The sequence below is a fragment of the Triticum dicoccoides genome, chromosome 5B, assembly GCF_002162155.2.
Source record: "Triticum dicoccoides isolate Atlit2015 ecotype Zavitan chromosome 5B, WEW_v2.0, whole genome shotgun sequence".
In the NCBI taxonomy this organism is placed as follows: Eukaryota; Viridiplantae; Streptophyta; class Magnoliopsida; order Poales; family Poaceae; genus Triticum; species Triticum dicoccoides.
The window spans coordinates 698,849,782-698,864,703 of record NC_041389.1 but is presented as its reverse complement, the minus strand read 5'-3'; the positions used below and the strand labels follow the sequence as shown (position 1 = coordinate 698,864,703).

The 14,922-nt window shown below is 47.4% G+C and overlaps 3 protein-coding genes across 5 annotated transcripts in view; all 3 read right to left on the bottom strand.

Annotated features, from left to right (window-relative positions):
• Positions 1-1,582: 1,582 nt before the first annotated feature.
• LOC119306719 (senescence-specific cysteine protease SAG39-like) lies at positions 1,583-2,698 on the bottom strand. The gene is made up of 2 exons (XM_037582864.1): positions 2,263-2,698; positions 1,583-2,169 (listed from the first exon to the last, which is right to left on the bottom strand). The coding sequence occupies exons 1-2, from the start codon at positions 2,696-2,698 to the stop codon at positions 1,583-1,585; spliced, it is 1,023 nt and encodes a 340-aa protein (XP_037438761.1).
• Positions 2,699-7,171: 4,473 nt separating this feature from the next.
• Positions 7,172-8,476, bottom strand: LOC119306718 (glutathione S-transferase 4-like). The gene is made up of 3 exons (XM_037582863.1): positions 8,304-8,476; positions 8,088-8,136; positions 7,172-7,845 (listed from the first exon to the last, which is right to left on the bottom strand). Exons 1-3 carry the CDS (start codon positions 8,451-8,453, stop codon positions 7,376-7,378), a joined length of 669 nt encoding a protein of 222 aa, XP_037438760.1. The 5' UTR covers positions 8,454-8,476; the 3' UTR covers positions 7,172-7,375.
• A 2,634-nt stretch (positions 8,477-11,110) lies between these two features.
• The window catches only part of LOC119312742 (trafficking protein particle complex subunit 5-like), a 6,368-nt gene continuing 2,556 nt past the window's right edge, over positions 11,111-14,922 (bottom strand). For all 3 annotated transcript variants that reach the window (XM_037588500.1, XM_037588502.1, XM_037588501.1), the window contains 7 exons: positions 14,541-14,629; positions 13,788-13,851; positions 13,070-13,147; positions 11,904-11,980; positions 11,755-11,821; positions 11,560-11,667; positions 11,111-11,474 (listed from right to left, as the gene is read on the bottom strand). In XM_037588500.1, the coding sequence (XP_037444397.1) occupies positions 11,445-11,474; positions 11,560-11,667; positions 11,755-11,821; positions 11,904-11,980; positions 13,070-13,147; positions 13,788-13,851; positions 14,541-14,629 (513 nt within the window). In that variant the 3' untranslated portion in view covers positions 11,111-11,444. The remainder of the gene's footprint in view (positions 11,475-11,559; positions 11,668-11,754; positions 11,822-11,903; positions 11,981-13,069; positions 13,148-13,787; positions 13,852-14,540; positions 14,630-14,922) is intronic.

The following is a 14,922-nucleotide window of genomic DNA, read 5'->3' as shown; positions in this document are numbered from 1 at the left end:
TTACCATAGACCGAGGCTCCGATCCGCCGCGTACCAAGCAGCACCTCCAAAAAAGAATGCGTCTCTCCATGGCGTGTGCGTGTGCGCGTGCACGTACGGCAACGCTCACTTGAGGGAGGGAGTGAGGGATGGCCGTTGTACGTGATGCTGGGCACGTAGCTAGGCGAGTCCACTTGGAAAGGGCGGAGGCACATCCCTGACACTGGCTGGCCGGCGGTGAGAACTTTGGGTGGGACGTGGAGGAGGAGCTGTCTCCGGCCACCGTACGTAAAAAAGGTGAGATCTTTTGCGCACACCCAACCCCAACCCCAATGGCGGCTGCGTGAGACGAAAAGAGAAGAAACCTTGATTTTTCAGAGTAGTTTAACTTTAGACTGCAGTGCGCGCATGCAGGAGCAGGTCAAAGGTCGCCGTGCTGCGGCGACCTTTACCCCGGCCGTGCGCACGCACCCGCTAATAAAGAAAAGGTCAAACCTTTACCCCGGCGACGATCTTGGTCGGCTGTCTCTCGGCGACACGCCACGCCCACGCTGCCGCCGGGCACGGTCGTCATCGATCGTCGCCGTGCTGCGGGTCTCGTCGGCGTCCGCTCCCACGCCGTCTCCCTCAGCGTGGCCAAGGGCTGGCCGTCGACGCGCTCTTGGGCTCCATGCTCACCCGCGACGGCCGGGGTCGAGAAGGCCATCAGCGGCGCGCGGCTTCGTGCGTCCGCAGCTAGCTACCACTCGTACTACATATAGCTTGGAGGTCAAACCTTTACCCCAATCCGATCCAATCCAATGGCGACCGACCTTGGTTAATTTCGAAGTAAAAAAGGTGCGTGCTCGTTTCGGTTCAGTTCAGACTGCACGCACACACGAGCATGGAAAGTGGAAACTCGGTTGCAGCATTCGGTTCCCCGTGTGGAAGGCATGGCTTGAGGAGGTCGTCGTCATGGCGTTTGCACAGGCCGGACACGGTGGCATCGACTTCCTCGGCTGTGCGGTGGCCGGCCGACGCCTCCCTCGCTCTCTCTCGCCGACACACCCACGCTGCCGCCTCTACTGTAACTGTGTGGGCGTCTGCCCCCTCAGACGGACCATTGACGTGCTTTTGGGTTCCGTGCTCACCCGTGACGGCTGGGCTCGAGTCCGAGAAGGACATCGGCGGCGGGGGCTTGGTACCGCTCGTCCGCAGCTAGCTACGACCCCCTCCACCTCCGTGTGTGCTTCCCTTGGTCCTCGTCACAGTGGACTTGGCAATAATGTTGTCCGATGGCATCGTCAAGTCGAGCTTGAGCCCACCATGGAAGTTTGGTAGGGCGGAGGTGAAAGAAAAAGAAAACATCTTGTTATCAAGGTAGCGTACGTAACGTAAATCAAATGTAGCAACATAAAATCAAATAAAACACGTAAAGATAAATCATAACCATCATTTACATGCTGAACATATTTACACGGTATTGATGATGCATACATTTGCAATACAATAAGGACATATATTTTTACACAAATTGAAGACATATACCGGTATCCCTAAAGAAGGTGCACATGTTTATTTAATCTTGTGTATGTAGGTGGAAATGTGGCATTTGATGTTTTTACTACTCAGTAGGGTAGGAAGGCTCCATGGCAAGACCACACATGCCTCTCTTGTCAGAAATATCCTTCTCCATTCTTAAATATCCATTCTCACCCCATGTTGTCCCCCACGAATTCTTCAACAACCAATATTTTGTGCCATCAGTCGTCTTTCCATAGCCAATAGCTGCAATACCATGGTCTAGGTCAGTGCCGCAAGAACCAGTCATCACTCCACCTTTGTAAAATTGGAACGTCATGTCACCACCATCGACGGCTACTGAAATAGGTTGGTTCGCGACAGCCGCCATGAGGGCACCTTCATTGTTGGCTGGCACATCCTCGTAACTCTTGATGGTGGCGGCATCTTTGGATCCACTCTTGCATTTGCCATCTTCTGCTGTATATGGGTAGCTGGACTCACCGGTCAGGCCACCGTTTGAAATGATGAACTTGAAGGCATCATCCATGAGCCCGCCCTCACAGCCCTGATCCACACCGTGGACATCACAGTCTACCAACTCTTGTTCCGATAAAGAGATAAGCTTGCCAGTTTTCAGCTTGACGATGCCCTCAGTTGCAGCAACGGCAGAAAATGCCCAACAACAACCTACAAATGATTGTATTGTGTGGGATACATTGTCGCATAATTTTTTCACTCAAAATACCGAGAGAGATATTCACAAGTATACTATGCACTTACCACATTGGCCTTGATCTTTGATGGGAGTGACCGCACCCTTGGTCCTCCAGTCTACTGTTGCGGGGAGTGCATCCAAACTCACGTTTTCATACCTGAATCCCGTGGGAGCCCTCTCGAATCTAGATTTGTATCCCTTGTTAGCCTTTGTCGTCTTAAACTCCTCGTTGGTGAGGTCAGCGAACTGATTGACTCCCAAATAGAACTTGTGGTTCTTGGCATTGAAGGACTCGATGAACCCGACATTGGCCTTGAACACCTTAAGCCGTCGAGCCTTCTCTGTGGCATCCTTGTACACACGGCCGTATTGTAACATCCAGCTCTCGTGTCTCGCCGTGATTGACAAGTCATCACCGAGCTCACGAGCTGCTAGGACTGAACTGCAGAAGCAGAGGCAACCGAGGAGGGCAAAGAGCAAAGGCTTTGGTGGGATGGTCATGTTGATCAGAGGATGTGTGTATTCCTAGCAACTACCTGTAGTGTGCAGTATGTGTGGTTTGCTTTGGCTTAACAAACAGAACTAGGTGGCATATATAGTTACATGTACGTATTTAAGTATAGGGGATAATGAGATACGGTGCTTGCACGAAGTAGTGAGTAGAAAGAGACTTCTGCGTAGCGGTAAAGTACTTCTGGTATAATATTCTTGTGCAAGTGAGATATACGTTGCTTGTACGTGCGCTTGCTGCACATGTGAGAATGACAGGCATGTTTGATTATTTCACTGCGTTATTTAACTAAGTTGATTAGCTAATCTTGAGATAGCGATTACTTCTGGTCAAGATTATCAGGCTATTTTTCTGCATCAGGTTTTCTTTGAGCATAATGGTTAATTAATTAGCATTGCTATTACAACTTCTTTTGTCTGGTCAGCAAAACTCTTATTACAACTTCTTGAGACTTCACGTCTTGTTTAGAGGAACACGACAACTTCGACAGGTGAATAGTTTCCTCGTGGAATAAAGTAAAAAAAAAATCAGCATTTGTTTATTTTCCCGCGTTAACTAAGTAGATTAGCATACTGGTTAATTAGCCATCATAGTTGTCACTTCACTTTGTTAACATATTCAATGTTTACAACATTAAAAAAGTAGAGAAATAGATGTCCATGCTCAGAACTGACATATTTAGGCTAAAATTAGTCAGAGTACATATTTCCTATAAAATGTTTGCAAGTCCATCTTTAAGTGTGGATCATCAAGAACTTCTGATCTTATTGTGCAACTGGATATTCCTTTTCTTCACTGTCAGTACAGAAGTTAAGTAATATTTTTCATTCCTCCCAATAGTTAAGTTTTGAAGTGGTATATTTTATTTTATTTTCCATATAAATTCTGGAGTTGTCTGCCTAGGTCGTGATTGAATATTTGTTGCGTGTTTTGTTCTTGAATGCCTAAGAGATCTACTGATCTTGAATAATGCCTATTTCCGTCTTCTTCATTGATAGGTCAAAGAAATATAATTTTATATGCCTATGCATATTATTAGTTCATGTAGGCTCGCTGCTGATTTATCTTCTACGTATATGAATGATCTTTATTGATTTCACTAGAAGGGTTTGCAAATTTGGATGTATAGCGCTAGCACACCACAGGCATATAGTCTTCGGCTGGGAAGGGGTGGTAAAAGAGGAACAATAGGGAGAGAGCTTGTGTGACCAGGATGTATCCGTGATCCGTCGCTCCTCAACAGAGCTGCGCTAATTGATCTTGGACTTCAGTTTTTCTGGTATTCTAGCCGGGGATTCTGCAATAGGAGAAGGATACTTCCATGGTGAACTAGCATAAGTGCTAAATATAGCTGCCCTGTCTTGGTTCAGTCTTGATTCAAAACAGTTATTTAATTGCATTTCTACTAGTTCAGTTTAGAGGTAATATCACCTAAAGTCATAGAACTTGCGTTGTATGTTCAGTTTGATATTAGAACTTTAAAAATACGATTTTATGGTCATCTAACTTAACTCAAGCGTGCAAATACGATCATAGTACGTGCATGCGCCCGTCTCCGGCCAGCGCAAAAAGGAGATACACGGTTTGACCTTTTTTTCGATATCTTAATCCTAAATAGAAACGAAAAGAAAAGGAGTTTGGAAATAATAATGGGAAAAAAAGAATCGAAAGGAAGAAAAGTACGGTCTTACCCCTAAAAAATCCAACTCGTGACTTTCTAAAAAAAATAAAATCAACTCGTGTTGGACATAGACGATGTACCCGGGCGGCAGTTAGCACACTAGGAGTCCCGATGGATCTGCTGCTCCTGCTCGGCCTCCAATCGCACACGGATCGAAAGAAACATGGCCGAGGCGACGGCGGCGTCCCTCCCGTACGACCAGTGGCGGAGCTTGAGTAGAAATCATGGAGGGGCCATGGGGTGGAGGGGCAAACATGATTATTTTCAGCTGATTTTTAGTGAAAAATAGATTTAACACAAAAGAATATATACATGCATTCTTGTGAGCTGGGGGGGCCATGGCCCAGGTTGCCCCCACAAAACTCCGCCACTGCGTACGACGTGGTCCTCCGGATCCTCGAACGCGTCAAGGACGTGGCCACTCTCTTCCGCTGCGCCACGGCGTGCAAGGGGTGGCGCAGCCTCGTATTGGCCGACCCCTCCTTCCTCCGCCGCTGCCTGCCGGAGGACGCGTGCCGCTCGGCCCCTTTCCGAGGCTGTTTCGTCCAGCGACGGCCCCGTAGAGGGTCCCAGCGCCACGACCGGTCTGGGGCTCTCAATGCCGATCTCTGAACTCCTTCTTCCCCGACCTAGACAATCCTGGCTTCTTCGAGCACGCGGTGCCCCTTGTCTCGCGCCACGGCCTCCTCCTCGTGCGCCTTGACGTGCACAGCGTCGGCGTCCGCTCTGTTGTGTTCAACAGAGAACTCTTCGCCGTGTGCAACCTGGTAACTGGTACGTTTGATGTGCTCCCCTGGCTAATTCATAACTTTGGTGTCAACTTGGACGAGACCGGCTATGCCATACTGACCCCCACAGACTGTTCGAGCTCGAATGACGGTGACGAACAGGAGCAGCAGTCGCCCCTCTTCAAGGTGCTAGTAATCAGCATCTGCCAGTTCACAAGGTCGTACCATCTCCGTTTTCTCCGGGCGGTGAGCTAAGATGGAACACGTGCTCCGGTTATGTGGGGGGCGGCAATGGCATCACCTCTAAGGCGCTCAAGCAGCACAATGCGGTTGTGTGTCGTGGCATGGCACACGGGCTCTTTGAGAATTCTTCAACCTTCTACACGCTTGATGTGAGCGCCAAGACAGGCCAAGTCTTCTTTACCGATATCTCAATCCGACTCTGCGGCACTGAATATGATGAATCATATCTTAGTTCTGACACGGGGGGAAGTCTCACGTTGCTCCAACTGCGAAGGGACGGTCTCCAGCTGAAGACGTGGAGGTTGCACGATAACGGGGGGTTGATTGATATGAACCCTCAGGTGCTCTGGCTAAAACATCCGAATCAGCAGAAGGAGATTCATGGCGTGGTATACACTTACTTGGGAGAAACGAGTGGCACACTGCTCATGAAAGACAACCATGGACATGTCTATGCTGCCGATGTCAAGACCGGGGTGATGCATGAGGTGACAGGTGAGTTGGCCGCGCAGGTGCAACATGAGCCGTAAGAAAACAGTGCCCTTGGAGATGGATTGGCCGGCCTTCCTTGTTTCTCGCCTTGCTATTCCTAAGTAACCGGTGGCAAATGGGCTTACTGTGCGGCATGGATCCTTTAGATTTTCTATCTTCGTTTTGGAGACATCCAGCTGATGCACATACGATGATGCGTGGATTGGTCGTATACGTATTAGGGTTACACGAGCAAGTGTTTCTATGTTACCCTTCATCCTTGATGCCAAGCTAGCTTCATAGTTGTTGATACGTTTAATGATTACGTTTTCTAAGCCTTGCTTCGGTACACGCCATTCATATGAAATTATCATACCTGATACACATCAGTGATCGACATTAGAACTTACCACTTCAGATGCGAGCAGTGAAATAATCTAATATATAAGAGTAGAGAGAAAAGAGTTGATGAAACGTACAGCGATCATGGGCCTTTGGAGGGTATAACATTCATACTATGTCCATTTCGATGAATAAGATGCACGTGTATTTTAAATTTTAAACTTCGACCATCAATTTTATCGACAAAACATAAGTTATGTGACCTAAAACAAATGAGGTGGTCGAGGTGATGGTGTTTTGGAATAAGGTCTTTCTAATCTTTGCCTACCTCGACAACGTCTGATCCGACGTAGACAAAGGGTCTGTGATAGTTTGTGTACCAGATCAGTTTGTTCCCTTCAGATCTTGGTAGTTGGTTTGTCTTTCAAGAAGAGCTATTGGTTGGCTATTGGTGCGGCACCTTCAACACCCTTTCCCGTGTTGTTATGTGGCATTGCCCGGTTTCTCCAAACCTCTAAACTGGTGGTGATGGATTGCAAGCCTGTAATGTGTGAGGCGATGCTCCAACCAACGTTGCTCTAGCGATTTCTAAATCTCGTCTCAAGGGGCAAGTGATTATTGCGGTCTCTAAAATCTGGCATGGTGAGGGTATTTGTAGGTTTCCCTTTAGTTTACTGTTGGTTCGGCGCAATTTTCAATCTCCAGCGGACGGCATACAATTGGAGAAAGAACAATGGTTATTTTGCATCCAATTACCTGTCCATTGGAATGTATATTCTTTTTCTTGATATTTATCAGATCTAAGATGTCTTTGGGTATATTTAAAAAAATACCATTGAAAACTGTTTTTCATAAAAAATCAACGTATAACTTTTATCACAAATAACCCGCTTTTGGTTCAATTGATTATTAAAGTTAAATTTGAAATACATGCACATCTTATTCATTGGAACGGAGTGAGTAGCTATATTCATGATAACAACATTGGACGAAATTGATAATGTATTACCAGTCATACAACTGGCATTATGTGGACAATTTAGTTTCTGGATATGTTTTTTTAGGATTGGATGTGATTACTGTAAGCACTTTGCTGATGTATATGACAAATTTATTGTATAAGTGATTTGAAATTATGCCCATATTTTTATCTAAACAAATAATCATTGCAATAATATACTCTTACACACAAGAAGGCCTTATTATGGTATGTTCCCACTCCCAAACCCAAAATCGGGAGGCATGCCAGCCATCACCTTCTTGACCGAAGGCCTTGCCAGCAACGCGGCCCACCATGCCTTGACGTGTGGGTAAGTGTTGAGCTGGTCTGCATGCTCCGTCGCCATGAAGTAGCGCATGAAGGAGAAATGGCTAAGGTCAGCGAGGCTGATGAAATCCCCGGCCAAATACTTGCTGCAGGATAACCTTGACTCGTAGACCTCCAACAGCTTCTTCAACTTTTCGATTTTTTCGTCAACGATTTTTTGGTCGCAGTCGCGCCCTTCGAGCGGGTAGAGGATGCAGTTAGCCACAATTGGCCGCACTATAGGCTCGAGCTGGAGGGCTTCCACGTCGAGCCATACATCCACCATCGCCGACTCGGCGAGGTTGCCTGCTCGCAGAAGCTCGGGTTTGTACTTACGAAGAATGTACCTTGCGATGGCACGAGATTCTGGAAAGAAATATTGCATCAGCGACACAACGTTATTTAACTCTAATATAAATGAATTCATGCCTAGAAAAATTAGTTAGATGAAATCGTGTAAAAAGAATAGTTAGCTGTACTTTTTATGCCTGACTTGGAGATTATTAGCAGGCATCACCATAATAACATCAGGTCCAGGGAGTTTCTTACTTCGTACAATAGCTACCTAGAAAAACATAGCTCAAAAATCAAAAAGCATGATGGCTTACGGTAAAGCGTCAAGTCGCCATCCTCCAACACCGGGATCTCACCGAAGGGCTGCACACACACGAAATTGTTGGACGGAATATTTGACCTTGACCGTGCAAAGTAACGCGCGCAGTTGACAATATTTGATTCTTGCTTCGAAACGACTGAGTATATATAACTCAAAATCATATAAGCAGTAGCCCAACCGGATCCGGAGAAGCTAGTAACATACGTACGTTTCTGGCGAGGTGGTCCGGCTGCCGGTGATCGCCGCCGCTCCTGCTCATGGGCACGATCTCATACTCGGCGCCGGCCTCCTCCAAGCAGACGAGGACCCGGGCCATCCATGGCGACACCGCCCAACCGTACACCTTCATAGGCGCCATCCCTTCTAGTTCCCTTTTTACGTGAGCTGTGTTTGCAATGTAGCACTATGTGTTTATGTATACCAGTTCATCTAGCAGTCCAATGCAACTTTTCAGGAAGTGGTAGGTGGGCACTGGTGATAGGTAAGTCGGAATCCGTCTACTGGTCTACATTATCGCATGGGTTTCTTGCAAAAAGTCAAACTTCAATCTGTTAGGCGACGTACGACTGTATGAGTCGATCGTCACTGCTTGCGTTCGTGATGATGGTCGATGGAGGCCATGACCTGCACTTACTAATAGTACTCTCTGTCTCAAAATGTAAATGTACGACGATTTTTTGACACAACGATAATATATATAGAACTCTAGAGGAGTAGAAAATCATTTGCTAGTCCGCAGCCAAACTTCAATCTATTAGGCCATCGTCACTGCTTGCGTGCGCACTGCAGACCATGTCACAGCTGCGCCTGCGTATCAACAACAAACGACGGAGAGCAGCCATCCTTCTTCTAGGACCGGCAAAGTGCTCCTCCTTCTAGTCAGAGAGACATCCGAGGACCGGAAAAGTGCTTCATCGACGTTGCGATTTTGTCAGGGCAGGGCATGCCGTCGTAGCACCGGCTCTATCGAGAGTGGGGTGTGCCGTGCTTAGAGCATCTTCAGCCGCGCTCCTAACACGGCCCCCCAAGCGATTTCTTCGTGCCGACGCCCAAAAATCGGTCCAGTCGCGTCCTCAGAAGCCCCTTTTTTTTCAGTTTGGACCGAAATTGGCGCCGGCAGACCCAGGCCGAACCCGGCGAGCTGGGGGGCGCCTGGGGGTGCCGGGGAACGCGATTTTGACACGAACGAGGATGGGCCCGACGAGTCAGCGAGACGCCGCTTCGTCGCCCTCATCACCTCGGTTCCCGCGGGAATCAATGCCGAGGCTGGCCAAGGCTGCTGCGCCGGTCAACGTCCATTGATGCCTCGCGGGCGGCACAGTGAAGGTGCCAGCGACGCGCGTCCCTCCCGCTCCCGCCACGCGTCGCCCGGCATGCAGCCTCTCGCCGCCCCGCTGCGGCTAGGCGACCTCCCCGCCGCTGAACGCCACAACTCACATCCCCTCGCGTTCGCCGCACAAAGCAACACTCTCCCCCCTTCCCGCCGAAGAGCAAATGGCCGAGAGATTTCCAGGCGACGGCGCGGCAGCGAACAGCTTCGGCCGCCGCCATCTCCAAGAGCCGGAGGCGCGCCTCCTCTACGAGGCCGAGTATCCGGCGCCCCCGGACATGCGTGTGCCGGGGGCGTGAAGGCTTAGCGCCGGCGGCGTCCCGGTGCCACCGGTGCCCGAAGGGGCGGCACGGCGAGCCGAGATCGCCCGCATCCGCTCGTCCCTGACGAAGGAGCAGTGAAACGAGCCGAGGTACGCAGCCGACAGCGAAACGTTGTGGACGATGTACTTCGAGCGCCGCCGCCAAGAGCAGATCGCCTCCGTCAACGGCATCATCCCCCGCGGCCGCCTCAACACCGACAGGTGGCATGAGTGGTGGGGCGTGCCAGGCCGCACCCTCGAGGCCGTCCTCAACCACATCAAGACCAGCAACGTGTCGCCCCTCGAGTACCCAGCGCGGCCGTCCTTCTCTTGCCGCCGTGGCAGCTCCTGGAGCCGGGGACGTCCTCGTCGTCGGGCTCCGACTCGCTCTCCTCCGGTTCGCCGGCTCTCCGCCCCGTCAAGCCAGAGCCGGAGGAGACGCCGCTCCGGCGCCCTCGTCATCAACAAGGGTGCCCGCCCCTCCCCGCGCTCCCTCCGCCTGGTCCGACCGAAACCCGAGCTGGGCCTGCTCCCCGTGAAGCCGGAGCACGTCGACATGGTGGCCCTCGACGACGAGGCTGCCCTAAAATGGGCGAAGGAGGACTACGTCCGCGAGCAGGTGCGCCGCCAGCGCCTGGCATATGCGAAGCTCTAGGCCCGACGCCGTGGGCGCGAGGAGGGCAACGTCATCGTCCTCGACAACGACGAGGAGGACAAGGCCGGACCATCCAGCGCCCCACCACGCGTCGGCGACCATGGGCAGGGGTGCAGCAGGGACGGCGGCGGCTCCGGCGGGGCGCGTGACGATGACGACGGCGGCGACGGCGGCCACGACTACACCCGTTTCTACAAACCTCGGCATGTAGATGACGGGCGGTGGATGAGGCGCCGTGGCTAGGCGTAGTTTGGCGTAGTAGTAGGCGTATTTGCATGTTTTATTTTTTTTTACAAATTTCAATGAAATTTTGCCGAGTTCATGCGACCTGGGGGGCAACGACTAGAAACGGAGTCGCCCCCACGCGCCAAGCTAGCGCCAGTTCGCCCCCAGGCGGCTCTTTTTCGCCGCCCTGGCGCCCTGGGGGCGAACGGCTGGAGATGCTCTTAGGCGCCTTTGACAAGAACACCTGACCGGCCATGTCTCTCTGCGTCCCCTTGCCGATGACTACAACACATCTGGCCAATGCATTGCCTTGTTTCCGTTCCTCCATATGCAAACAAACCGAATCTGGAAAGAGGAGTACAAGTGTACTCCCTCCGTAAAGGAAAATATATACGACCGTTGAGATCACTACTTTAATGATCTAGACGCTCTTATATTTCTTTACGGAGGGAGCACGAGTTACATAGAGCGCATACAGAGGCTCATAAATGTTGCATCCACCTGTAGCTTGAAACTGGTGCTCTGTTTGTGTTTTGTTTGCCTTTTCTTTGTACTCTCGAAACCATATCTTTCACATTATGAGAGTTTGCAGTTCATGCACATGTCAGTACATCTTGCCCAGATTCACCATAACTCGTCATGGCTGGGCAGACAGGTTTTGAGAGTGTGCAAACAAGAATTCCGAGACGCTCCTTCCATACAAGGTAGCAGGAACAAATCTAATACTCCCTCCGCCCCAAAATAAGTGTCGCAGATTTAGTACAAAGTCGTAATACGAGATTAACTCGGTGGATAAAAGAAATCTTCCGCAATGAGGTGTACATAGATGGCATGAGCTTCAGCCGAGCCTCGCTTCCCGGTGTATAACCTGAAAATGAGCAATTTATTAAAAACAGCGTTAGCTCGATGCTAAACATTGGCCCCAGAATCTTACTGCCTTTCATCTATGTTACCTCTTGAGCAAATTTAATCAAGATCGTTGTCCTGGGCCTCTGCTGGCCTTCAATTGGCACAAAATGCGCCGTCACAACCGCGGGAAAGCCAGCATTGTCCAATACGCCCTACAAGAAATTCAAACAAGTGTTCAGCCATTCATTGTCCATCCAACAAGACATGTTTGACCTGGATATTTCAGCTGGAGCTCCCACCCTTACAATCCCTGCAACAAAAGCTCCACAGTTGAATGCCCCCATGTCTTTCGGCACGGAAATGAACCTGAACAAACAAAATCAAAGCCACTGTTTTAGCCTTGTAGCCAAAGGGAGATACTATGAGTTTAAAAAAGTGTTCGTCGAACCGGTTAACAAGAAGCTCCTTCTCACTAATCATGTATTCATCCTCATGTTCTGTTCCTTTCTCAAGCGAGTCAGCCACCTGGAAACAATAAAATTCTCAAGCAAGTCAGCCACCTGGAAACTATAAATAAAGCACCTATCAGGATAAGCAATCAATAAGTGCACTCACTCCAGTGATGAGTATATGACCACACGTTCTCATTTACTATCATGTATTATAAATGGATTCGCTACAACATGATAGGAAATTGTATAAATTGGGAGAATCATAAATCTTCTAGTGTAGGAATTTTTTAAAGGGCCTGTGTAGGAATTTTAGGACCAGGGTTCGTCCCCAGACAGTGGGTATAGCTCTGAAGAGCAAGGGTCCGGTCGCCTGCGTTGTGGAGGATTGAAGGAACTGGGAATTATATCTTTGCTGAAGAGTACACATCATTTACAAATCACAGAAAAATTAGGTTCATACTACTACAAAAGATGGAAATTTGGAGAACACCACTCCAAAGATTCTTCTGTCCTGAACAATAACATCCCAAACAGCACAAACGGTCAAAATATGGAAATACAATTCATGTTAGGTTCTCCGTCCAAGCTCTTGTTTGGTGCTCATGCTTGTGAGATAAATTGTTGAAAATGACTTCCATGCTATTTACAACATCCTAAATTATGCGATGTTTGTTATGTTATTCTGGAATGCATTAGATGGATGTTATTTTATTCTGGAATATTCACTTGTCATCTTGTGAACATAGTTAAAAAAAGGCGCGCCTAGGCTCTAGGCGTTGGCAAAACGCATTGCGCATAACTGCGCTTAATCTGTGCATAAGCATGCGCTTTGGTCAGTAAAGCGCAAAGCGGTGGCAAAACGCACAATTAACGTCTAGCGCTTTTTGAACTATGCTTGTGAATAGTAATGGTTGTGTAAACTTGTGTGATGAACTGGTGATCCTGTGAGCTGGGAGATTGCTTTAATGGTTAAAGGTCATTTTAACGGCTGTGGTCATGTACAGCTCTATTTAATATCATTATTTCCCATATGTTAAATTAAATCAGTGCAAAAAAAAAAAGCACCAGCTGGATGGCAGAAATGTAATGCTGAAAGCTGACTTAAGTATGTTTGTCCAATCTGTGTCAGTCAGTGCAAAGAGAAGTATGCAGAATAGATTACCTTTCCAAACAGTACTTTCCATACGGTGCTGTGAATGAATGATAAAATCCCCAGCAGTCGAGTCTCTCGTCTATTCCCCTGAATTGATTATTATCAATATTAGCATGATTACCTCAACAGCATAATTTTTTGAAAGCATAAATACAACAAGTCAACAAAGGGGGTTAGCGATCTAAATTTGGAGAACACCCTGGAACCCTTAGAGAAATAATAGCCCATAAATATTCATATTTACGAAGTGCATAAGGGATGAGGTGACACTAAGTTGTCATTATTCAATTAGTTCGGAAAATTCGTTCAACATTACAGTTGGAAATCTTTATCAATTACAATTTCTTCCAACAACTCTATCCAGATATTTTGGTTCATTAGCCGCACGTTAGATGTGCTACAGATATTGTGCTATGACTAGCGTTTTTTTAGCTGACTGGCCATCCGCTCGCAGTTTCGGGCTTGAAACCAATATTTCGGCAACAAATCTAACTGTAGTGGTTGGTGTTTTGATTTATTATGTTTGGAAAGGGAGTGTGTGCGAGTTATCTCTTTAAAGAAAGGCAAGTGATGCATCCAAAATAAGCTATGCGAGTAAAAGGAGATGACTATGGCATGCCACTCACAACAAAGAAGCGAGGAAGTGTATGAAGAGACAGATACTCTACTACAGAGCCATATTTTGGACCAATAAAATCATGGGATAAGAAAGAACTATGCATCAAACCTTCTCCCTGTGACACAGCAGTTCAAGAACTCTTGCACCAACAGCATAACCAGCGTCCTCCAGCCTGTGTATAAATCATCAAAGAGAACAGATCTCATGCCCAGCATCAAAGAATATTAAACCATGAAAATGGATCAACGTATTTTTAATGAGAAACACTGTTGAATGTCCTTGCATGGTTTAGCACAATAATACTGCTGTCTCCATTCTCCAAAGAGAAGTTAAGAGAGATAGTGTCTTATATGGTAAGATAATAAAGATTTAATTCACAATAAGTAGTAGATACATTGAAACAGCAGAGAGATGTACAAATAAGGCTGCAGAAATTGCACCAACCAAATGTTATAGTCGCAGCATATAAAATATCAGAGAAACATCTCAACATAACAAGTAGTGTAAACCTTTAAATTCTCTGAAATTCTGGAAGACGTAAGACAATAGCATACAGTAAGTGGAAAACACATAGCACCTGAAACATTATGTGAACTGGATAACAAAGAGTAGTATTTACTGGCTAAAAAGGTTGTACCGGACACCAGGTACCAACCAATTTATTTTTCCCATGATAGAACACAGGTTCACCAGTCTCACCAAACTGAAACCGAGTTGAGATAAAATGATATGCCATAGGACAGTAAAGAACCAGGTGCTGTAGACACAATTAACAAGACTAAAGGGTTTTCCTTTACAATGAACTAGAACACAGCTTCCTCGACAACATGAACAGATGTATGAACAAGAAATAGGGACTACCTTCGTTCCAGCTCAGCGATGTTGTCAACTTGTGTCTGGTTGTATTGAACCAATTCCGAGAACAGGAATGCAAAAGCACTCAAACTGACCTATGAAATACACAGAACATTTGGTAAGCAACATGTATGATAAGAAAACAAGGGGAAAATAGAATATTTTGCCACAAGTTACAAACTAGAAATTGAATGAATGACTGTTCCACTGCATCTTACATTGAAATCCTTTCACATTCAGGAACTAACACATTATCATACTGCAACCAGGGTACAAGAAGCAATATATTTAGCTCTAGAAATATTAAATGAAATATTTTGCCACAAGTTACAAACTACAAATTGAATAAATGTTAACTTTCACTTCGAAATATTTTGATGCTATTTAT